The 24,653-nt window shown below is 33.3% G+C and overlaps 1 protein-coding gene across 2 annotated transcripts; it reads right to left on the bottom strand.

The window, feature by feature from the left end:
* Nucleotides 1–2,122: 2,122 nt before the first annotated feature.
* On the bottom strand, nucleotides 2,123–16,534 carry LDA (limit dextrinase). 2 transcript variants are annotated; one of them, XM_028081278.2, is made up of 28 exons: nucleotides 16,237–16,534; nucleotides 15,984–16,128; nucleotides 15,826–15,878; nucleotides 15,590–15,698; nucleotides 15,278–15,414; nucleotides 14,970–15,169; nucleotides 14,650–14,799; nucleotides 13,079–13,139; nucleotides 11,866–11,986; nucleotides 9,239–9,329; nucleotides 9,028–9,121; nucleotides 8,761–8,856; nucleotides 8,491–8,631; nucleotides 8,052–8,102; nucleotides 7,620–7,690; nucleotides 7,381–7,473; nucleotides 7,119–7,209; nucleotides 6,549–6,620; nucleotides 5,958–6,014; nucleotides 5,078–5,146; nucleotides 4,847–4,903; nucleotides 4,688–4,762; nucleotides 3,980–4,068; nucleotides 3,719–3,796; nucleotides 3,437–3,575; nucleotides 3,027–3,136; nucleotides 2,848–2,947; nucleotides 2,123–2,442 (listed from the first exon to the last, which is right to left on the bottom strand). In XM_028081278.2, exons 1-28 carry the CDS (start codon nucleotides 16,444–16,446, stop codon nucleotides 2,332–2,334), a joined length of 2,871 nt encoding a protein of 956 aa, XP_027937079.1. In that variant the 5' UTR covers nucleotides 16,447–16,534; the 3' UTR covers nucleotides 2,123–2,331. The 2 variants fall into 2 exon arrangements, with proteins under 2 accessions (XP_027937079.1, XP_085532278.1); XM_085676152.1 differs by lacking the exons at nucleotides 15,826–15,878; nucleotides 15,984–16,128; nucleotides 16,237–16,534 and having other exon boundaries at nucleotides 15,278–15,379.
* Nucleotides 16,535–24,653: the final 8,119 nt, after the last annotated feature.

Genomic DNA, 24,653 nt, shown 5'->3' with positions numbered 1-24,653 from the left:
ACGCTACGTACATGAAAAGATACCATCTTCACTTATTTCACCTCCTAGACTAAGTTGATTACGGTTGGTTTTCAAGTAGGTATTCATTCAGAGTCTCACATCGAGTAATATGGTAATATGAAGAAAAAACAACAAAAAAGTACTATATGTTATGAATTAATGATATGCAATATTTTGTATTAACTATTTGATTTATATCTATCCTTCCCTGGGTCATCATGTTGTATCTGTTGTATCTATAAATAAGACTCTTCCTACTAATAATAAGACACACAGAAACGTTCTTTATTCTCATTCTCTATTTATTATCTCCTTATCATCTCTCTTATTAGCTTCATTTTCATAATTTCATAACACGTTATCAGCACGATACTCTAACCAACTGAGGACTAGTGGAAGCTTTTTCTTTTTGACGACAGTGTTCTGCGTGTCTCAATCCAGGCTAGTTCTAAACACGCGATGTTGCAAAATTTGAATTTGTGATTACAAAGAAGAATAATTATATTGGATATTAAATGTTGAAATATGCGATGAGTCATAGTGATACCATTAAAGAAAGAAATAAAGCATCTGATCATCTAACTTGTTCCTGCGAGAACAATATTGTTAATAGAGATCTCACAAATATTATGGACATGGTTATAAAGAAAATTTCAAAGACACATTTTGTCATCAAAAGTGGCACAATAATATTTGAAGGCTCCGGAAGAGCTATTATACTTCTACCAAGAAATTGAATAGAAACTTATTAAGTTTCAAGGATATTTGTCTAAATAAATATCATATTGAGACAAACAATAAAAATTATATTAAAGATCTTTATATCTCTATGATTGAGTTGTAAAAAAATTGTGTATTAGAGAAATTATGCACATTCTCTTATCAATGGACACTCAATGAGGAGTGTTATAAATTAATGATCGTCGATTAATTTGATATTCATTCTATTCATTACTCTTTATGTAATATTTTGTATTAACTATTTGATTTATATCCTTTCTGGGTTATCATGTTGTATCTATAAATATGACTCTCTCTTCCTACCCATAATAAGACACACAGAAAAGTTGTTTCCTATTCTCTCATTCTATATTTTTCCTCTCCTTATTCTCTCTTATTAGCTTCATTTAATAACACTAGAGAAATAATTAGAATTAAAGAGTTGCTTTTGGAGTTGTTACCAATAGGTCTCTTAGGTCTAAGATGAATGGAGAGACTTGGGTAGTTGTGTGTCATCTAACTAACTAAAGAGAAGGTCTTTAGACACCTTTAGTGTGTTAGGCTTAAAGATGTTTGAAGATGTGAAATGAACCACAAGATAAGATCTACTTCCCAATTCCTACAAAACATCCCGCAACGCGATGAGAATAAAACAATGGCGGTTTATATCTCAAAGGTAATAGCTCCAACAAAGAGCCATAATTGTCTTTTCATAATCAATGTGACTTTTATTAATCATTAGATGGTAAAATGAAGTAGTTAAGGTAAAAAAACTCACACGTGAAGAAAATGTCAAGGCGTATATGTTGAAAATATGCAGAAAATTATGATGGGATCTAAGTGTAAAATGTGCTTGGAATATTCAAATCTATGTGCAAATGGTTTTAGGATGATGTGAAATGAATGATGAAGGTGTATAATATCATGGAATTATGAATTAAACATGATCAAACCTCTAGAAACTAGTGAAAAAATGCAGAACTATGTAAAACAAAACTGTTTGATGAAAATCATATATATATATATATATATATATATATATATATATATATATATATATTATATCCTAATCTTCATATGCATGAGGATGAAAAAGAAATCTCTGTCCACGTGTTGGACAGTTGGGCTGGGCCTATCTCCTAATGAGGGCCAGGACACCATACTTTCTTGTTACACCCCATAATAATTAATGTGATAATTTTATCTTTTATAAAAGTAACTTTCGAATTATTTGTTCTAGAAATCTTTCAGGTTTCTGAAAAATTCAGAATATACAACGAGCTTTTCTTTTCTACAATGAGCTTTGCGGAATACATTAAGTGCAATTAATAATAAATAATAGAGCGTAGGAAGAAAAAACAATTTCCTATTGACTAAAATAATTCTAGGAGGTTCTTGAAAATAAAAATAAACATATTTTAATAATAATAATAATTATTACTATTGAAGACATAAAAGAAAAACAAGAACACAAATATATACCAAGTACGTATTTGAAGAAAGAGGAAAAGAAAAAGTAAAGCTAATGTCTTAAATCTAAGTTTTCAGTATGTGAAAGTCACAACAGAATCATCCCAAAGCAACTTTTACATTCTTGACTGAAGAAGTGACTCATGTTTTCCTTGGCTCCACAAACACAGCGGTTGTCCTTTGAGGCACAACGAAACACCCAGAAGATGCCTCGTATCTTGAGCTCTTAACTACTTCATCAGATGATGATACCTGTAACACAATGCAGAAAAAGGAGTTCACCAATATTGCTTAAATTATAAGTGGATAAACCTACCTCAATAAATCAAAGAAGCATGAATCAATATGCAGCATGATCTTTTCTTGTCTCTCAATTCTAGTGTTCTGTTAATTGTTGAGTCCAGAAGAAAAATCACTATGTTACAACGGTTACAACAATGATTACTAGTAAATCCTACAACCTTAAGCTGCAACAAAGTTAAGGTAAAATCAAACTAACTAGATTATGAACATAAAGACTGAAAGTTGCATAAACACTGAAAGTCTCTGCAAAAGTTTTCTAACATTGAAGTTGACTAATTCACCCAATATTTTTCCAAAACATAGTAGGTTAATGTTCAACTTTTCATCATTTAAATTCTTAAATTTTACTTGTACCTGTATGGGATGTAACTGGAGGCTTCTGGATTGCAGGGCAGGGCTAACAAATGATGCTTCTTTTGGACTTGCGTTGATGACAACCACAATGAAGGAGTATCTGCCAACACCATTTGTCAACAAAACTAGTGGATGTAAAGTCTTCAAATGAAAACATTACAAAAGAGTTCTTAACGTACATGGGATCCAGCTGAGACAACCCAGGAAAGCCATCGTGACCATCTTCAATGCTCATCACTATGACTCCACAAAACCATGAAGGTCCTGTATTGTGAAAGCTTACTCGTTGCTGCAGATATCACAGATAAAAGCTTACTTGTATACCATCATAACATGCTTTTTTGCATGAGTTATCTCTTGTCATAAGATGGAAACTGAATAGGGGGTAAAATAACATGAAATTTGAAACCTTGTTTCAACAACAAAGGTGATGTAAAAATGAATCAGAAAACAGAAACTGAATGAAATATTGATGTCTTGGTCAAATGAAAAAATATAGTTAAAATAATTAGTCACTGACAAGGAGATTTATATCAAGGCACTAAAAGAAGAAATAATTTCATAAAAGAAGAAATTTAAAATGGCTAACCTGGATAGCATTTGCTGTCTTCAAGCGGAATAGTGGTGAAGAGTACCTTATACGTAGCAGGTTCAAGAAATTTTCCATGGCAGCAAGAATGTCAATCTTCTGAGGCTTGAAGGATGGGTTTGCTAGTCTTGGTTTGATTCTGAAAATTAACAATAGGATTACCGTACATCACAAATTCAATAACCCAAAGGTCCTACAATTATAACATACACTGCTAGGTAAGTTGGTGATCCAGTGTAGCATATTTTATAAATGGTAATAATAAAGAATTCAGATTCTTACAATGGCCAGCTCTTTTCATTTTTCTCTTGAGGAGGAAGTCCAACACCCCAATTATTACTATTGTATGTAAAGTCAAGCCTGACATCAAGAGTGCACAAAAAGGAATCGTATTGTAAGTTTCATTAAATGATGGAAAATAACTGGATTGATTTAAGAATGAATGTAACTTTTAGAGCATCATAATGAAGTAGATGATATGATATCCTTATTTTCGCATGGCCAAGTCTAAGAGAAGCAATGGTTATTATATGTAGAAAATACCTGTTGAACCAGTCACCAGAATTGTATGAATCTCGGTCCAGTGATTTTGAGCGGAGTATCTCATCTCCAGAATGAAAAAATGGTATACCCTAAGAACACAAATTCTTTAGCACCAGAATAGACTCACTAAAAGAAATTGTATGTCATAACCTAAGCAATCAGTTAGTCTAATAAAATATAGGAAACTGCAAGATCCAACTTATCAAAACTCACCGGCTCAAATATCTAGTTTAACATTGAATAAAACCAAAAGTATAAATATTGCTACATGTAAGAAAGTTTGAGTTCACATTTCTTAAAAAGATTACGCATAAATACACCAAGGTGTACAAGTCTTCTTCTGTGGAGATAAAATTTCAGTTTCAGTTACGGAGGGCAAAAAACATCACCAAAATGTCGTGACAGTTTCTTGTTAAAATTGCCATGACATCACAGAGGCACTTGTTTACAGAGACAACATGAACTCATGTGGTGAAAATGATTGATGTAGTTAATTTATGTGACCTCTTCTTGTCATACAAAGTTAGCACCAATCTAAATCTCTCCTCTAACCTTGGTGACTTTATATATGTTCAACTCTACCCTATCCTTTTTGGTGCACCTAATAAATACACCAAGATAAGAATGTAAAATGCATCAACAGAAAACAACAGAGATAAATAAATCTCGAATTTTTATTAGTGAATAAAACCATTTAATTTCTTTAACCTGTGATAATGCTATAATACTGGTTGCCAAATGGTTTATCCTACATCTCTCAGTTACAGTGATGTCCATTGGGGTCTGAAAGTAAGGAACAGATTTGTATCAGAGACCATGAAAAAAAAATGCAAGAGCAACAGAGAATTTTGAGAATATTTATGATACCTTTAAGCTCACAATGTCAAATAGGGTTTCATTGTCATGAGCAGAAACATAATTGATCTGCAAAACAGATGTCAATTAAATAATCTAAGAAGAAAAAGTCTGTCATTCCCTTCACATGGTTGATAGTGATGTTCAATACTAAATTTAGTTTCACGACTTTTCTCAAAATACATGGCATGTTTCAGATTTAATAGAAGAACAGTTGAGGGATATACAAGAGAATAATCTTACCGTCTCTATGGGGCATGAGGCATATGCAACAGGTGTCCCATCATATGTTAATATTTCTGACCCTTTTACCTGACACCATCAAAATGAAGCTATTAGACAATATTTCTTGTGCAAAGAATTATCTCATAACAGTTAAAATATCTTTTAATTATACTAACATGTTCAGTATTCAGAGAAACATTGAACACTCATATATAACAAAAAGAGTCTTCACATTTGATATGTCTAGAGACATATTTAACTACGCTTGATTATAATTTTTTAAAATTCAAAAATTAATTTCATTTTGTGCTATATTACTTTTTTTACATCAAAATTATATCAGTCCTTGCTAGTATCAAATAGAACCCATGAAACAAGAATTAGTGGCACTCTTCAACCCACATGCAATGTAAGGGACCAACAACTCCAAACACCTCAGTCTGATACTACAAGAACTGGCCTCTGGTTGCTAACCCAGCTGATACCTTTCCCACTAACCACCAATACTTTCCTCCATCATCACTGATATTACCATTAGGCAACCAACTACTGCCACTTTGCCTTGTCTATCACTACAAATACCACCCCAACCACAAATCTAACAACTATCAAACTAATTTCACAAAAATCACTCTTTCACCTCAGAATAAAAAATATTAAATGATTTATACATCTAATTTTCCAATCTTGACATTATTTTTCTAAAATAGAAAACATAGATCATACATCCAAAGAACAAGGAAATAATTAAATGAAAATTTCAATATTTTCTCACAATTCCTTGTGCAATATCCAATTCCAAATAAAAGAAAACAGAGCCACAGTGATATTTGCACAAACAACATTCAAAAAGTACAATTTTAACTTCAGTAGACAGAAAATTGATCAATCTGAATACCTCTTCCCCTTTACTATTGGTTAGCACAAAATCCCGCAAGTTGGCAGCCATTCCAATCTGCAAACCACAAAAAGAACATCAAAGACTTATAAGCTATATACGCGTGTGTAAATACATAATAATATTCAAATGATCTCAATATGAAAACAGAATATAATAGAAGCATAGAACATTGGCACTCTTTTAAACAACAATGCCTTATCTGGGTGTCTATTTTCGGTATTGCATTAACAAAGAGAAAGTGAGTAAATTATAAATTATATAAGCTCAAGAGTCTTGTTTCCACCAAGAGACCATGCAACTTGTTCATACGATAAGAAATATCTTCCAGTTGAATTTACTGGCAAGTAAAATAATAGATAAGTTCTAATTCTTTTGAAGTTACAAAAATGAGAAAGAAACCTCACCTATATTCATAACATTATATAAAACACCGACTCCAACACAACTAATGTTGACTATATATTATAAGTTTTGTAAAATTTAATTAGATTTATCATAATTAAATCGACATAGTATGTCCCAACATTTTGAACTTAAAAATAAGAAATCCAGATAAAGACAAAAGTCCATAAAGACACTGATGCAGACCTGGATGTGATCCATTGATGCAGCAAGCATGGATTTCGCATTTTCTTCTGTTCCATGGTCATGGCCATTAGGCTGCATATACAGGATGAATTCCAACACTCATAGGAATATGATATAACACCAATAGGTAGACCGATCAAATATAATGGTAAACACAGAAATCACATGCAACACAGCAATGTGCTTCTATCCCATGAAATATCTCCTATAGAGAGTACTCTCTGTCCACAAACTACAAGCACAACACCTGCTCCCTAATTACACTTACACACCCTACCGTCAAATAACCTAAGACATAACTGACGGCAGTTATTTTCTATGATTAACTGTCATCAAGGAAGTCCCTAATTCTACCAAAAAACAATGCAAGATAAGTTATTTTGTATCCATATTGTAATAATACATTACTGCTCCTAAATTTTACCCAATGAGCCTACTCAACGCCGCCGAAAAATTAGAAAAGAAACAAAAATAAAGAAAGACAGATATTACCCTATAAATCTAAGGGTTGAAGGTCAAAGGTATGCATTTTCAATAAGAAAGAAGTGATTTAAGAAGGAATTACAATACCTGCAAGAGTAGTCCCGTCACAAAACCCTGTTGAAGAGGGTTGCCAAATGGAGATCCACCAAGTATGGCATCGCGAATTCGATCATTAAAGCTGTATATTGCATTTTAAGCCAACTAATCATGTGAATTTAAATGAATAATTGCATTTTAGATTAACTTGCTTTACGCTCGAAAAAGCAATGCAATTAAGAGGTTGTATTTCGAGCATTGTACAAAAAATTGGAAAGATTACTAAGCAACACCAAGAATAGACAAGTCTTACCTCCCAATTTGTGTTCCTGGGAGATTGAATTGAGAAGCGTTAATCCCACGTCCATTTTTGGCAACTTCACCAAAGTCCCATCCCTCGCCATATCTTTTTCAATTAAAAAGAAGACAATTTTAAAAAAAGGTTGTTAAAATACATGTGAACATACAAATGATGAAAGCCGAGGAATGAACATAACAAAGAAATTCGTGAACAAATGTAATTCATAAAACCCAACATTGGGGAACAAGTACATGTAGATACTTGAACCATCTACTCCATCCTTTTCTTTTGTTAAACTATGGAGAGCAGTTTTTGCTTTCACCTGTATCATATCATGAAAACAATACTTCAATTGTTTATGTGTGATATGACGTCAGATTCATCTTTTATTAGCTTTTTATTCAGATACACATAATCCAAAATCATGATAGCTAGACATTATTTTTTATTCTGTTTGTCATCCCTATATTTAGTATTCAACTCTTATGCAACATATTTTCTGAAATTATATCTAAATTACAACACGTACCTTGCAATTTTATGGTTTTCCATGATCAACAAAGTGAAACCACATTACAAAGAGATTCATTAGCTTATTTATTCTAAATATAACTTGCACTCATTTGATAACATGTTTTCCTATTCAGTCAAATTGTAAGATATCAAATTGTTACAATACATACCATCGTTCTCTTCATTATATGGCCCATGAGGTCAAATCTGAACCCATCAATCTGAAAAAAGGAAAAGCATCTTACGGTCTACTATAAGCAATCTACTCAGCAAACATTCTTCCTTTTGTTAGAAAACTACAAGTATGGAAGAGGAGGAGATGAAAAATCCTTAGGTTCAGGGTAACCTATAAATCGAACCATAAAACTACAAATAATGGCGGCTGCTTAAAGTCAACAAATCATACTGCCAACTCCCTCTTAAAGCAGCCATGAGAACAAAATTTTCCTACTATAAAAAAACTGTAGTTTCTACACAAAAATCAATATTTCAGAACAGTGAAGTACTACTTGGAACTCAAAGTGTATATCCAATAAACAGAAAAAGTTTCAAAAGAATAAAAATCTATGGGGTAGTAAGTGAACAACAGTGAATGATATAAACAATCACCTTGTAATTGAGTGCCCAGTGTACAAGATCGTCAAGAATCAAACGCTCAACCATAAAGTGCTCACTAGCAGTGTTATTTATACAAGTACTATTCTCAATGAATCCATCCCTATTCCTTCTCAAATAGTAACCTGGAACAATCTATAAGATACCTTGTGTCACACCACAAAAGTAGATTGGCTTACCAAAAATAGTGAAAAAATACTCAAATAGCTATCCATATCTCAACAATTACAGGTCATCAAAGAAAACTTCATTATAATTCATGACCTTATCAAGGACAGAATGTTCATCAGAAGGCCCACTTCCTTGCAAATGATTGTAGACAACATCCAATACAACCCGGAGGCCAATATGGTTAAGAGCCTGCAAAGCATAGAAATTCCAAGAGACAACAAAAAAAATATATTTAAATGACTATAGACAATAGTATTACTGATCTATATTAACAAATTAAATAGAAAATCATAACAAAAAACTGAATAGAAAGTTGGATATATGAATGTAACATTCGGTGAGAAAACAATGAATTCAAACCTTAACCATCTTTCGGAACTCAATTGTACGGTATGGACCATTTGGATTACTTGCATAACTGCCTTTAGGAACCCCCCAAAGAACAGGGTTATACCTTTAGAAGACAAACTATAAATGAGCACATTACCAAACAAAATGCATATTATATAAATAAGCAAACTTAACATGCAAAATGTTTCAATTGTCAATCAATGTGGTATTAGGACCCTACCCCCAGTTGTACCCATCAAAATTTTGGATAGCTGTGATGAGAGCCTGTTGCTGATCGGAATCAGGTGGGAAACTTTCCAGTATTGAGGTATCTATCAGAGTGCTAGTGTTAGATAAACACATAAGATAAATCAAAAACAATATAATTATGTGTTCCTGCAGAGAACAAATAACATCTATTAGGCACAAGTGTTACCTTACCTATATATCCGCTATCTCCTCGGTTGGCTTCTTCCCATCTAGCGGACATCGGTCTGGACCCAGGAGGGGTTACCTGCAGAAGGGACTCCAAAGCTTAAGCTCTCAACAAGTCAAATCAGGTGATTAAGGGAGTAATGAATACGTACCTTTAATTCGTGGGGTCCATGCGTATTTATAGATTATTAATTATGTTTGCCTATTCCATGGGCTGGGCCATGGGTGGGCCTTGGCCCAGACCCTTAGTATTGACTGTTGTGGGCTTTGATTTCGTTAAGTCTTTTGGAATGGTCTGATCCAGTCACTTCCCTAGTTGGATTATGTCGTCCTTGTTCGTGTACTGTCCTAGGTTGGCCGTTCCTTTAGCGACCTTTGTTATGGGTTTAGGCCGGTTAGGTCTATGTCGGCCTGAGCCGTGTACCTTAGTTGTTTCCGGCATATATGTGGTGATTGTTTGTTGTTACTTATCTGGTTAAGTTGGCCAGGTACGGTACACCAGTCCCCTAGCCTTTGCCGATATAATATGTTGGTGAAGGATGATATGTGCTAATGTGCTAGTCGTGACCGGCTAGGTGTAATACAGCAATCCCCCAGCCTTTAAATGTGATGAACAGTGTTAAGGCTAAAAGATATGAAGGAGTTTCGGGTAGGTGAAGGGGTTTATGGCAGGTGAAGGGGTTTGTGGCAGGTGAAGGGATTTGTGGCAGGTGAAGGGGTTTGTGGCAGAAGTATGATTTAGAGAGGTTTGACGCCGTTCATTTTGATACTTTATGATGATTGAAATAAGTTGTGCTTTTTGGCGGGAAAGAGTTATGACGTTTGAGATTCGTATCTATAAATGAAGATAATGTTGGCAGTACATCCACTTTGTCTCATTTGCAAAAAATCTGTTCGTGTGCATTTTAGAACTGTCTGATATCTTCCTTTCCTCCTCCGTCATCTTTAAAAGAATCAGGTATGCCTAGTAGTAGTGATAGGGTTTCGTTGTCAGGTTCGGGTAGTAAGCGGTGTGGAGATACGAACCTGACCGCTCACTACCCGAACCTGACAACGAAACCCTATCACTACTACTAGACATACCTGATTGTTTTAAAGATGACGGAGGAGGAAAGGAAGATATCGGACAGTTCTAAAACGCACACGAACAAATTTTTTGCAAATGACACAAAGTGGATGCAGTGCCAACATTATCTTCATTTATAGATACGAATCTCAAACGCCATAACTCTTTCCCGCCAAAAAGCACAACTTATTTCAATCATCATAAAGTATCAAAATGAAACGGCGCCAAACCTCTCTAAATCAGACTTCTGACACCCCTTCACTTGCCACAAACCCCTTCACCTGCCATAAACCCCTTCACCTACCCGAAACTCCTTCATATCTTTTAGCCTTAACACTGTTCATCACATTTAAAGGCTGGGGGACTGGTGTATCACACCTAGCCGGTCACGACTAGCACATTAGCACATATCATCCTTCACCAACATATTATATCGGCAAAGGCTGGGGGATACCGTACCTGGCCAACTTAACCAGATAAGTAACAACAAACAATCACCACATATATGCCGGAAACAACTAAGGTACACGGCTCAGGTCGACATAGACCTAACTGGCCTAAACCCATAACAAAGGTCGCTAAAGGAACGGCCAACTTAGGACAGTACACGAACAAGGACGACATAATCCAACTAGGGAAGTGACCGGATCAGACCATTCCAAAAGACTTAACGAAATCAAAGCCCACAACAGTCAATACTAAGGGTCTGGGCCAAGACCTAGGCCCACCCATGGCCCAGCCCATGGAATACGCAAATATAATTAATAATCTATAAATACGCATGGACCCCACGAATTAAAGATACGCATTAATTACTCCCTTAATCACCTGATTTGACTTTTTGAGAGCTTTAGCTGACTTAAGCTTCGAAGTCCCTTCTGCAGGTAACCCCTCCTGGGTCCAGACCGATGTCCGCTAGATGGGAAGAAGCCAACCGAGGAGATAGCAGATATATAGGTAAGGTAACACTTGTGCCTAATAGATCTTATTTGTTCTCTACAGAACATTATGAGTTCATGTTTTACCACATATCTTATTTATAAGCTTCAAACAAAATAGATAAGAAATGCAGTCACTAAAGGAGAATATACAAGGCAGAAGAAAGACTAGCATTTCACATAACAACAAGGATATGAGTATCATTAGCGAAGACGGACAAAAAATCATGTGGCATGACAGGGTAGTAATTTTAAGACGAAGTGGACCTGGCAAAGGAAAGCTAGAGGGTGGAAAACATAGCTTAATCTCTGACAGTAAATATCATGAGATTTATTTTAATATTTTTCATTATATTACTACCAAAATTTATAAGAAAAAGAAAACTGTGTGAAGATGAATGACCAAAATTTAACCCATTCAAATTTTACCTACAAATCTCCAGTTCTCCTTTTGATCATCAACACCAGCAAATTGAAATGTGGGCAATAGATGGACATGAGAGATACCAGCACTTGATAATCTTTTCAGATGAAGTACACCTGCAGAATCCTTCAAACGTATGTTCCCAGTTACTTCAAATTCCATCACCGCAGTTACTAATGCACTGATTATTTCAGTCACAAATCAATCATGTTCTTCAATTGGAGTTCCTTAGTCACATAACCTATATTGAATCACCATCCTTTTGATAATGGTATTTACATGGAGTTTGAGAAAGAGTATAGGAGAGTTGATAGAACTTGAGCCAGAGAAATAACTTAATTGAGAGCAAGGAGAGTAACCTTGACAGTAATACTGTCAGCTCTTTGATTTTTATTTACTAAATAGAAAAACCAAACACATTAATTGTAGCGGTTGATATAAACTATTTCAAAAAGAAAGAAGATGAAAAATAAAATACAAGTATAACTACAGTTATAATATATGTCTAAAATAGAAGACGTATTCTGACAAGTTGCAAGACCCACAGGAGGTGACCCAATAACTGTAGGCTTCCATGAAATATCAGCATTCAGTCATTTCATTTTTTTTTTTGTAACTAATAGTTGAGCTAACAAGGCCCAAACATACTCTGCTTTTTAGCAGATAATAATTAATAGACAGAATGCCCAGTTCTAGTAAATATCAGTTAGAGTTAGAGTCATTGTTGACCCAGTATTCAAGTTACTGTTTTTCAGAACAAAAGAAATATTGAAGAGAATTAAAGGTGCAATATCGGAGGCTAATATAGAGTATAATTGCAGACAAATAATTTAAGAAACAGAAAGAAGAAAAAAAAAATCAACAAGTGAATATATTTTTACATGGCTAGCCCATCCCTCAAAACATGATCCAAATGTCCCGATAATTAAACCGACCAATTTTGGATCTGGATTTTATGAATTCAATACATCATTAGGTTCTCTCTTTGCAAGCATGCTGCTAAAGTAAGTTTAAGACATCACATTTATGCTTACAATATTCTCTTTTAATGATTTCAATAAGTTTTAAGGGATTTGATTTCCCATCACAACAACTGTTTAACCATATCAGAAGATAAAGGTTTAGATACTGCTCAATATTTCAATTAGTATTCATAAAATATAGAAATTCTTATTCTTATGGAACTCCATCAATAGCAAGAGTTTGAAATAGAATTACCTGCAATGTAAAGGCCAGATAACCACCACGAAATGCAGGTTGCACAGAGAGGTCAGTGGCACTGCAGCAGAAAGGAAAGGTGATCATGACGAGAAAAATAAATGTCACATGAAATCTCAAAGCAAACAGCACTTCCAAGTTCCAAGTGATACTAAATACTACGCACAATAATTAGCTACTTTAAAGATTGTGGGAATAGGCTAATATTTTGTGACAACTAGCAACAGACTATCTGCTACAGCTATCTGAAAAAACCAAGAAAACTTAAAATCAATAAAACTAACAGATGAAAAGAAAAGAAAGAAAAAGATACACAAGGGGGTTTCATGGCACCAGAGCTTGTCTCTTTGCTGTTTATCTTTCTCTTTATCCTTTGATTATTTTCTCCATTTTCTATGGAACCAAACAAAAAATTCAGAAGTATCCATTTTAGTACGCTGGACTTCACTAGATTAGTTAGCGTGCAAATGCTGAGAGCAAAATTATAAATTTCAAAAAGATTCTTACATCTCATTAAAAGAGGACATTGTGCAAAGCCTATTTTCATACACAAGAAAATATAAAACATTATTTTAATTTTAATTTGAAAGCTCAAGTTAGGCATATTTCAAAGCTTCACCTCAATCATCTGTTTAGTATTATATTTTTCATTTTGTATTTTCAAGCATTTTCTTTTCATTATCTTGTATCACTTTATAACAGACCTGAATTCAATTATAATACATTGAATTTTCAGTATTGTTCTTGTTATTTTTTCTAGTACCTTTCAGTTACTCCAAAGGGGAGGACCGTTCAAGCTCCAAAGGAAGAATCCACGGGATTGCTTGCACATGCTTTGGTTTGGGTTCTAAGAAGTTTCTTGATGAATTCTTGGATGTTTCTTGGTTGGATTTTGGTGTAGGGGTTTGCAGAAGCTACAACAGAAAGAGGGTTCAAGATCTTTCTTGAATCTTGATAGTGTAAGTGTTTTGTGTGGGGTTTATACTCAGAAATGAATTGAGTAGGGTAGAGGTGTTTTTGGTGAATTTGGGTGGTGTTTGATTGGTTTACGAATGGTCAAAGTTAGGGTGGTTAAATGAAGCCCATAGAAAGAAAGATAACTTTTGATGAGGTTATCCTTTCTTGGGAGGTGACCAAGATTATGACTTAAAAAGAAGCTAGGAATTAGAAAGAATCTTCCGCAACACAAACTGCCTAAGACAAGCAAGGCGATTCAGCACTTGAGACCCAACACTCAAGCTAAGAATTCAAAAAGAAAGAAACTCTCTAGTTTTCACAAGCACTTAAGGCTTTTGCACACAAATGTCTTTTCTTTCCAAAGTAAATGTACCTACAACATGGCCTAAGACATTCCTTATATAAGAGGCATGTTGAAAGAAAGGAGACCAAACACTCCCACTCTTTTAGATGTAACCAAGCAATAACTCTTATCATATCATTTCTATTTAACCTTATACCCAAAACAAAGGGTTTATTATATTAAAGTTATTATCTTTTTTCTTTAAAAGTTTTCTAACCTTGACATCAAAATGTGTCCCCGAATAAAATTAAAGATTTGACTAAATAGTTACCTGAAATCCCTTATATGCATTTCATATAAGCTTATATCAGTGAAACAATGTATGGTAGGTTTTCCATTTGCTAGATGATCCCATCCCTCGGGTTTCAACTCATCAGAGTCAAGATTAAGTAGAAAAGTCCGCCGCCCATCCGATGAAACTCTGCTTAAATACAGATTAAAGGTGTTTAGATATAAAAATCATTTGGATAATTAAATTTATATTTAATCACTTAGAGTGGGTATTATAAACTGTTACTCATGTATATTAGAATTGGTATAGAAACAATGTGGAAAAGATAGATGATGGCAAACTGCATGAACAGAGCATACCCTCTAGCATATGGATCATTTGCATAGCATTTTTCAACCCGCAAAGTGCTATGATGATAAACACATACTTCATAAACATAGTAACAGTGCTCCCAACTTTTTGGTCCTTTAGTTCTCCAAACACCATTTTCTTCCTCAAGGCAAACAATTTCTATGGGATCATCTCCTGATGGGTCCTTATAGATGTAAGCACGTACTGCCTGTTTTTAGCAAATATATATGTTGAAGCAAATATGAAATCTTACTATGCATATACGATTCAAGAACGCATAAAAAATCAATATCCTTTTCAATAAAAGAAGATGTACTTGTGCAGTAGGCGCCCACAAGTAAAGTGACACAGCTTCCTCTGAGTAAAGAGCACCGAGAGGACCATTATATGAGAAAAGCTCATCTAAGACACCAGGTAACTGTAAACCAGTACAATTGCTACATTTATCATCAGCTGTGCAAGATGAAGAAAGGATAACTATTAGTAGACACTAAATCAGCAAACACACTTCTCCTTTTACTTTACAATCTAAAGTAGGATAGATCAGAGATTGCTACGCAGAGCATAAGCACATGATAGTATTTATTCTTCTGGATCTATGTGATATGGTAGAAAGAAGAGGACTCACAATCATAAATTGCAACCGCTAACTGAGATTTAAGTAGAGATTTAACATCCAAAGTGGATGAAAGCTTGAAAGCTTTGTAACCTCGAATATGCGGAAATTTCTCCAACACCTAACAACGCAAATTTTGCACTCATAAGTATGTGATATTCAAAAATAATGGAACCATAAAGCAATCAGCAGCACACTTCATCAGTTAGATATATAGTAAGTATTTCAGGACAAAGAGGGTAGATTACATTTGAAGGAAGGCCAGCTCTATCCTTTTGAAGCTCAACTCTCAAATCCTCACCTGTTATTTAGCATTCACAATGTCTACTGCAATCAATTGTATATAAGAGATAACGGCATTTTTTCCTTCCACAGGTTTGAACAAGGAACTGTCAGAAATCCAAACCTTCAATTTGGCCATTCGCAATGGTCAAAGAAGCATTCTTGCTGCCAAACAGGTGGCAAGAAAACCCATTTGCAACATCCACGTTCCAAGCAATGAGAGATTCAGTGACCCAATAAGCTCTGGAGTACAACAAGCTATTCTGCATCTGCGTCATCAAACATATTTCAACAGTAGTTAGAAATTCCAATAGAAGGGTTGCGCCCATGAACATGAAATGAGCTGTAAATGCACCAATTTAAGACTGGAGAAATACCTGAGAGAGTGAAGCAGATTGTTCCACCGAGGAAGAAGAATTAAGGGAACAAGAAAGGGGTGGTGGGGTATGGAGGCGAAGTGGGGTTGCTTGAGGAGGAAAGCGAAGGTGGAGAGAACGGCAAGGGAATGAAGAAGGAAGATGATAATGAAGGTGGGAGACTGAAGAAAGAGAAAGACAAGGAGATGATGATGATGCTAACAGAAGCATTCTTCTTCCTCTGATCAGATGAGTTGAGTGAACGTCAGTGATTCCATTTATGTTGTCTTGTTCTTCATGTCTATGATTACATTTGTCCAACAAAGAAAAAGTATACATGCACGTGTGCAGTGTAGCTTAAACATATAAAATGTTTGGACCTTTTTCACTATTACTTTCTACATATCTTTCAGGATTTGTTAACCGCCATCGCAATAACACAAGGGAGAATGACGAACCAATTGAGACGGGATCGATTTAGAATAAACTAAAACTACATTTCTATACCAAAACATTATAATTTCAACTTTTAAAGATGTAAAACGTACTCAATTTTTATTAATCATTCAACATATTTTCTTAATTTGCTCCTAAATAAGATAATAAAAAATATAATATAATATCTTTTATAAATGTTTCTCTTAAAAATTTAAAAGATATTAATTGAAATAACAAAAAATAATACTAAGAAACAAATAAATCATACACACATATAAAACTTCTTTACAAATGTTATAAAAATAATTATCTAATAACTTAACTTAATTTTTAAGATATGAATCGCATATATTTATTATTTATAAATTTATAAATATAATAATATTTTATTATAATTGTTTTAACGGTTATAGTTTTAGTCATTATTATGTCTTATGGCAAAGAAAGATGTTTATCTAGGTGGAAAAAGTCCTTATGAAATCTAAGTCGCATTACGGACATGAAAAGATACCATCTTTGGTTATCTCACACCTTAGATTAAGTCGATTATGGTTGGTTTTCAAGTGGGTATTCATTTAAAGTCTCACATCGAATAATATGGTAATATGAAAAAAAAAAACAACAAAAAAGTACTATATATTATGAATTAGTGATCGTGTCTATTGATTTGATACAATTACTTATATGATTGATATGATTGATATTCATCATATGTAATATTTTGTAATAACTATTTGATTTATATATATCATTTCCTGGGTTATCATGTTGTATCTATACATAGGACTCTTCCTACCAGCAATAAAACACACAGAAACGTTCTTCCTTATTCTCTCATTCTCTATTTTTTTACTCTCCTTATCCTCTCTATCATTAGCTTCATTTCATAATTTTATAACACGTTATCAACATGATGCTCCAACCAACTGAGGACCAGTGAAAGCTTTTTCTATCTGCTCTAAGTGTCTCAATCCAGGCTAGTTCTAAACATGCGAAACTTTGCACAATTTGGATTTGTGATTACAAAGAAGAATAATTATATTGGATATTAAATGTTGAAATATGCAACGAGTCATAGTGATACCATTAAATAAAGAAATAAAGCATCTGATCATCTAATTTATTCCTGCGAGAACAATATTGTGAATAGAGATCTCACAAATATTATGCATTTGTTTCATGCCTTTGTATGGCTGAACAAAGTAATGAAGTTTTTGATAAAAAATCATGAGATTCATCCAATCTGCTTCATTCCCAAAAGTGAATGTAGCAATACATATTACGAATTTATTTCATGTCCTTATGTGGCTGAACAAAGCACTGGGCTTTTAGAAAATCAGGAAACTTATCCAATTGGTTCTCCTCCATTCCCAGAAGTGAACGCAACAACATTTTATTTATATGATCATGATATTGTCACAAAAAGTGGCACAATAATGTGAAAAAGGGAAAAGAAAAATGTGAAAATATTGGTAAATAAGATAAAAGCATATATTATCATTACGATAGTAAATGCCATTTGAGTTGTACTTGTGTACTTGTCGTGTACACCAAAGCATCCAACAAATAATAGAAACACATTTTATCTTACAAAGATGGTGATTCTGATTATGGCCATATAGATGCTATTCATCTTGATATTATTATTTTATTTGCTAAACCAAATGGAAGCATGAATCACCTCATTGGTTATGAGAGTCTTAAAAAAAGATTTTCTCATATTGATATTTATGTTTATATGAAGAATAAATGTTGACATTAATACCAATGATGAGGATATGTGTTTTATTGATAGTGCGACAACTTGTACAATTCTCAAGAGTAATACATTCTTTGTCTTGTTTGGTAATGCGAGATATCAATGTTAATATTATTTATATTATAACAAATATATTTGAAGGCTCAGAAAAAGCTATTATACTTCTACCAAGAAAGTTGAATAGAAACTTATTAAGTTTCAAGGATATTTGTCTAAATGAATATCATATTGAGACAAACAATAAAAAAGATATTAAAGATCTTTGTATCACTATGATTGAGTTGTAAAAAGAATGTGTATTAGAGAAATTATGCACATTCTCTTATCGATGGACACCTAAGGGAGAGTGTTATGAATTAATGATCGTCCATTGATTTGATATAATTACTCATATGATCATATGATTGATATGATGATTGATACTCATATGATTCATTACTCTTTATGTAATATTTTATACTAACTATTTGATTTATATCTTTTCTGGATTATCATGTTGTATCTATAAGTAGGACTCTCCTCTTCCTACCAATAATAAGACACACAGAAAAGTTGTTCCCTATTCTCTCATTCTCTATTCTTCCTCTCCTTATTCTCTCTTATTAGTTTCATTTCATAACAGAGGAGAAATAATTAGAATTAAAGAGTTGCTTTTGGAGTTGTTTCCAATAGGTCTCTTAGGTCTAGGATGGATGGAGAGACTTGGGTAGTTGTGTGTCATGAAAGGGTTTGCAGTTTGCAATTTTATCGGTAGGTGTGCTTTCGCTTGAAGAGATGATTTTCTTAGTGCAATGTATGAGAGTTGAGGTTCTGACCAAAGATTTATAATCAAGAGATGAACACTTTTGAGATGCTGACCAAAATCAACATTGCATGTTGCACCTTTCGGGTGTTGCGCATGAGTGGTTGGATATGAGGTGTCGAACCACCGTAGATTTCTTATGTGCTTTAATTTATATTTTATGTTCTTAGTTGTGTATCTATTTCCGCTTCGAGAAATTATTTTTTTAGTGTGTGGTTTTCAACCCTTATCATAATTAAGATCACTACCTTGGCTTACGCACAACATCTCCCCCAAACCTTTGGTATAATTTTCGATTTTTTCTCTTTTTATTCTCTTCCGCTCCTAAAGACTCCAAAATTAGTTAGTCTACTAGCATCAAACACCACATACCACACACTTTCTTTCTTCTTTAATAGCAGTTTTGTTGTCTTGAGAACGAATGCCCAAAGCATAGACAACAATCCAACAAGCTGACAGATAAGTCAACCACACAACTAATTGCAGCCATCTATTAGCAGTGTACTTTCTTTGTGTTTCCAAGAAGTATTAGGATCACTTGCAGCAACAAATTAACCAAAAACTAGAACTCTTATTTCCAATATTTCTCATAATACTTTTATCATACTCAAACTAATATCACTTATTTTTTTTCCTGAATGTATAACAATCAAAATACTGACAACTGAAAGACACATGTAAGTAATGGTCAACGTGCATAGAACGGAAAAAACTAAAAATATTTCATACACAACATACTCGAAAACTAAGAAACGCCGAAAGAGTTGAAAATAATGAATTGTCCATATAAGCAGTATATATGTTCATAACATGTCTTATATACACAAAAACAAAAAAAAAATTCTTCTTCTAATTAATTTAAATTAAAAAATAGAAATTTCTTTTTGAAGAAAATTAAAAAAATAATTATAAAAAATGGAAAAGAAAAAAAGAAAAAAAATACAAGAGGTTGGATTTTGTTTTTGTGGTTCGACTATTTTTACTAGTTGTTTTAGGTGTGAGTAGAAATTTTCATTATTGTATATTGTCACGACATTTCATATAATTAAAAATTATTATAATTATTATTAAAATTTAATTTTTAATTAAAAATTAATATAAAACTTCAATATCACATCCTCACCCATTTAAACAAGTACTAAGATAATATATAATTTTACTTACAATATTATAATTTTGCGTACAAAATATTATATAGTATTTTTTTTAATATTTAAATGAGCAGTTCACATCTATATATATAATGGCAAAGGTCAGTAGCAATATGCCAAATTAAAAGGTTTTGGTCAAACTCTACCTCATGGACGTTCCAGTGGACATTATGCACTTGTTACACAACAACCACTTAGAGGAAGGGCTAAGCAGGGAGGACAACGGGTAGGCGAAATGGAGGTTTGGGCCTTGGAAGGATTTGGTGTTGCTCATATTTTACAAGAGATGCTTACTTATAAATCTGATCATATTCAAACTCGCCAAGAAGTACTCGGGACTACGATCATTGGAGGAACAATACCTAAACCTACAGACGCTCCAGATGCTCCAATAAATAATGACAATTCCTTCTATTAAGAACTCCATCTCCCTTGTAAGTGCACAATCTTTTATAGGCTTTGTTGTCTTTTGCACTTCATGATCTCGGGGCACTCCTTTGTTGATGCCTATGCAAGAAAATAAATAGATTCTTCTTTCTCTTTAGTACAATTATATTGCCAAAGACATCAATTGCAAGTTCAATGAAATTATTGATATATCATACAAGAAGGAAATGTATGACATTGCAAATATATAGTGTCGAAAAAAAAATCAACATGCTCAAGCCCAACCATTAAAGGAAAATCATCATTGAAGTAGAAGACAATAAAATAGACAATTATAATTTAATATGTCCCTTGGTTTATGGGGGACTTTGATAATGGTGTGTAATAAGAGATTTTTTCAATTTTTTGCAAACAAAAATTGTAGAAAGGGTTTGCAATTTTCTCCACAAAAAATTAGATATGACGGTTTATAGTTTTGTCCACAAAAAATTGCACATGAAACTTTTGCAGTTTTGTCCATAAAAAATTGCACGATAGTATAATTTAGTATAATTTCCAATTTTCATGTTCTTTGGACCATTTCTTTTTCCATTTCTAAAGACACCATAGAGTTAGCAAGTCTACTAGCATAAAACATCATATACTTCTTTCTCCTTTAATAACTGATGGTTCAACACGTTCACCCAGTTATCATTTTCCAAAGTTCATCCCTTTGAGATTGCGAAAACTCATCGATCTCAACACACATGTCTTAAAATCTAATTAGTCATATTCCGTTGGACAAGCATAGAAGGTCATTTAATGAGAATATACAACATATCACGAAAATTGAAAACAGATAGAATCCATGTTGTACAAAGAAAACATCTTGTATCCTTTCATTTGCTATTACCATTTGAGATAGGATGACACAGGAGTAGATTCAACCATCAACCTAACTTTATACCCTTCATCTAGCTATTCAACCAAGTCGTATGAGAAATAGGAATAATTTGGTCTGAGGTTTAGGGGAGGCCGAAAGGATTCTTCAAACTTTTTGCTGCTAACCAACCACAATGACCAAGTTAAAATGAGTAATTAAGAAGTTCAAGCACATTGACCAAAACAAATTTAGCTGACTATAAGTCTTGACGAACCTGTGAAATCTCAAATTGTTCGGTGATATCTAATTATGTCATTAAAAGCCAGACACGGATTAGCAACTCACCCCTAAACTACGTTGCTTACCATGATTAAGCCCACTACATTCACTACATTGGCTTGCTGCATGGCACAACAACATCATCACCCAAACGTTTAGTATAATTTCCGATTTTCATTCTTTTGACATTTATTTTTCGCTTCTAAAGACACCAGAGAGTTAGTTAGCCTATTGACATCAAACACCACAAACTTGCTTTTTCTCCTTTAATTGTTGATAGTTCAACACATTCACCAAGTTCAATTATCATTTTGCAAAGTTCATTTGTTTAGAATATAATAAGCACATCCATCTCAGCACATGTGTCTTCTATTTCACAACAATAAAGGATATTTAACAAAAAGATACAACATATAATTGAGACATTTGGATGCTTGATCATCTTTCAAACATAACTAAATTAAATTGAATTGTGACACAAGGTTAGACTACATGTTATTGTGTGTCAGGCTTAAAGGTGTTTGAAGACCTTATATGAAAAGTAGATAAGATCCAACCCTAATTCTTATGATTGCTTAACCAGAACATTCCTGCATTCCTCAACATGTTATGTGTTGTCACCTCGTCTAATTAAAAACTAATACAATTATTATTAAAATTTATTTTCCAATTAAAAATTAAAGCAAATGTGCAATACCACACCATCACCTAACTAAAGAGATGCGTATATAATATTATAATTTTGCGTACAAAATTATAATTTTACATACAAAATTGTAATTTTGTGATACAAGGTCTTTAGACACCTTTAGTGTGTTAGGCTTAAAGATGTTTGAAAATGTGAAATGAATCGGTAGATAAGATCCACTCCCCAATTCCTATGATTGCTTAACCAAAGCATTCCGCAACTCGATGAGAGTGAAACAATGCATGAAATATATGCATAATCACTAAACTACTTTAAACTATCAAATCCACACATAAACTGTTCGAGGAAAGTCCTAAGATAAAATCAGAAAATATAGAAAGTGTTTGTCAAAATGCTTTTTGAGAACTAAAACTAAGATTTATGCAATGTAGATGGTGGGAATATGTTTACAAGAATGCATGAAGCATATGCAAAATCACTAAACACCATTAAACAATCAAATTCACACATAAAACCAGTATTATGCAGCAGAAACTACTTCACATCTTTCACCGCTTATGCAGAAAATTTATATCATGAGATGTTCTATGTATATATGGATTGAATGATGGAATGATTATGCAAATAGGTTTAAAACAATGTCAATTGAGATTTAAAACAGAAAATTTCACAAAAGAATAATTGTAGAACGAAAATCCCTGCAATTGTAAAACCTAGAAGACCTAACTTCTAAATCTGGACTAAGGTGAAAAACTGAATTCAAGATTGAATTGATGCCACGGCCATCATTCAAATATACCAATTAAGATTGAATAATGATCAAAACTAAACAAAAATGCATAAACTAAAAATCAGAAAAACTAATGCTAGAATGTGAAAATGAAAAAATAACCATATCAAGTGAGGGAATATGTAAACAACAACTAGTCTAGAATAACAAAAGAAAATCATGCAAAAATATGAAAATGATACTAGAAATTATGTAGAAAATTTTTTAGAATCTAAGTGTAAAATGTGAATGGAATGTTCAAATCTATGTGCAAATGATATTTGAATGATGCGAGATGAATGGTAAAGGTGTACGAAATCATGGAATAATTAATGGGACATGACCCAGTTGCTAGAATTTAGTAAAAAGATGCGGAAATATGAAGAAAAAAAAAAAACTGTTCGATGAAAGTTTTACGAGAAAGTCAGACAATGTACAAAATGTTTGTCAAAATGTCTCTCAGAACTAAAACTAAGCATTATGCAATGCATGTGGGAAAATGTTTGAATGAGTATAAGAATGCGTGGAACATATGCAGAACCACTAAACTACACCAAACTACTAAATTCACGCATGAAACTGGTGTTTTGCAGCATAAACTACTTATATACTACTTAACGGCCTTCAAAGCAAATGTGTATCATGTAATTTTCTATGGACATATGGAATGATTATGCAAACATGTTTAAAATAGTGTTAATTGAAGTCTAAAACAGAGAATTTCACAAAAGAATCATTGTATACTGAAATTCCCGACTTGCATGCAAGAGTAAAAACCTGGGCATAACGTAAAGCACAGGTTTTTTAACTACGGGCCTAGCAAATGAAAAATTTAGATAGGATCCAATCCAATAATATCTCCTTCTTTCAAAATCGGACATGAAGGTTTCCTCTCATCCGACTCAAGTATTTATACAAAAAAAAAAAAACAAAGGTCTTTCATTTTCAAATTCTATCAAATTCGATAAAAAAAATTCTAATCTAAAATAAAATAAAAAAGGTTTACTCTTTACTCAAGTTCTCAATCAATCCCGATTAACATTTCATTAACGGATTCTTTTTCTTATTGATTTTCTTAATTAATTATCCAAGTTGTGTAGTACTTGCATACAATTTAGAGTTTCTTTCGCACGTGACGATCTATCTCGATGTGCTTTTTACGTACATGGTACATGAAATATGAGATTCACATGACGAGCTGTTATCACAATATATTACTGTGGAGTCTTGAAGAGTGATGCTTAAATCTTCCATCAGTATCTTTGCCGTTGAACTTACCCTGACTCCGAAGGAGAACGTGAAACAAAGGATACAGGAACCAAAGATCAATAAGCAGGACTAA

This window comes from Vigna unguiculata, chromosome 7 (genome assembly GCF_037176805.1).
Source record: "Vigna unguiculata cultivar grain cowpea cultivar isolate G323 ecotype 2 chromosome 7, ASM3717680v1, whole genome shotgun sequence".
Classification (NCBI taxonomy): domain Eukaryota; kingdom Viridiplantae; phylum Streptophyta; class Magnoliopsida; order Fabales; family Fabaceae; genus Vigna; species Vigna unguiculata.
The sequence above is the reverse complement of the archived record's forward strand: the minus strand, read 5'-3'. Positions and strand labels throughout refer to the sequence as shown.

Bases quoted from the DNA above. Each gene is read 5' to 3' on its own strand.
- LDA (XM_028081278.2), bottom strand. From the start codon at position 16,446: ATGCTTCTGTTAGCATCATCATCATCTCCTTGTCTTTCTCTTTCTTCA. The intron at 4,904-5,077 runs GTAAGATTATTC...TCTGTTTTGCAG, and splicing joins CCTCATGCCCCATAGAGACG to ATCAATTATGTTTCTGCTCA. The intron at 3,797-3,979 runs GTATTTTCTACA...TCTTGATGTCAG, and splicing joins TCTGGTGACTGGTTCAACAG to GCTTGACTTTACATACAATA.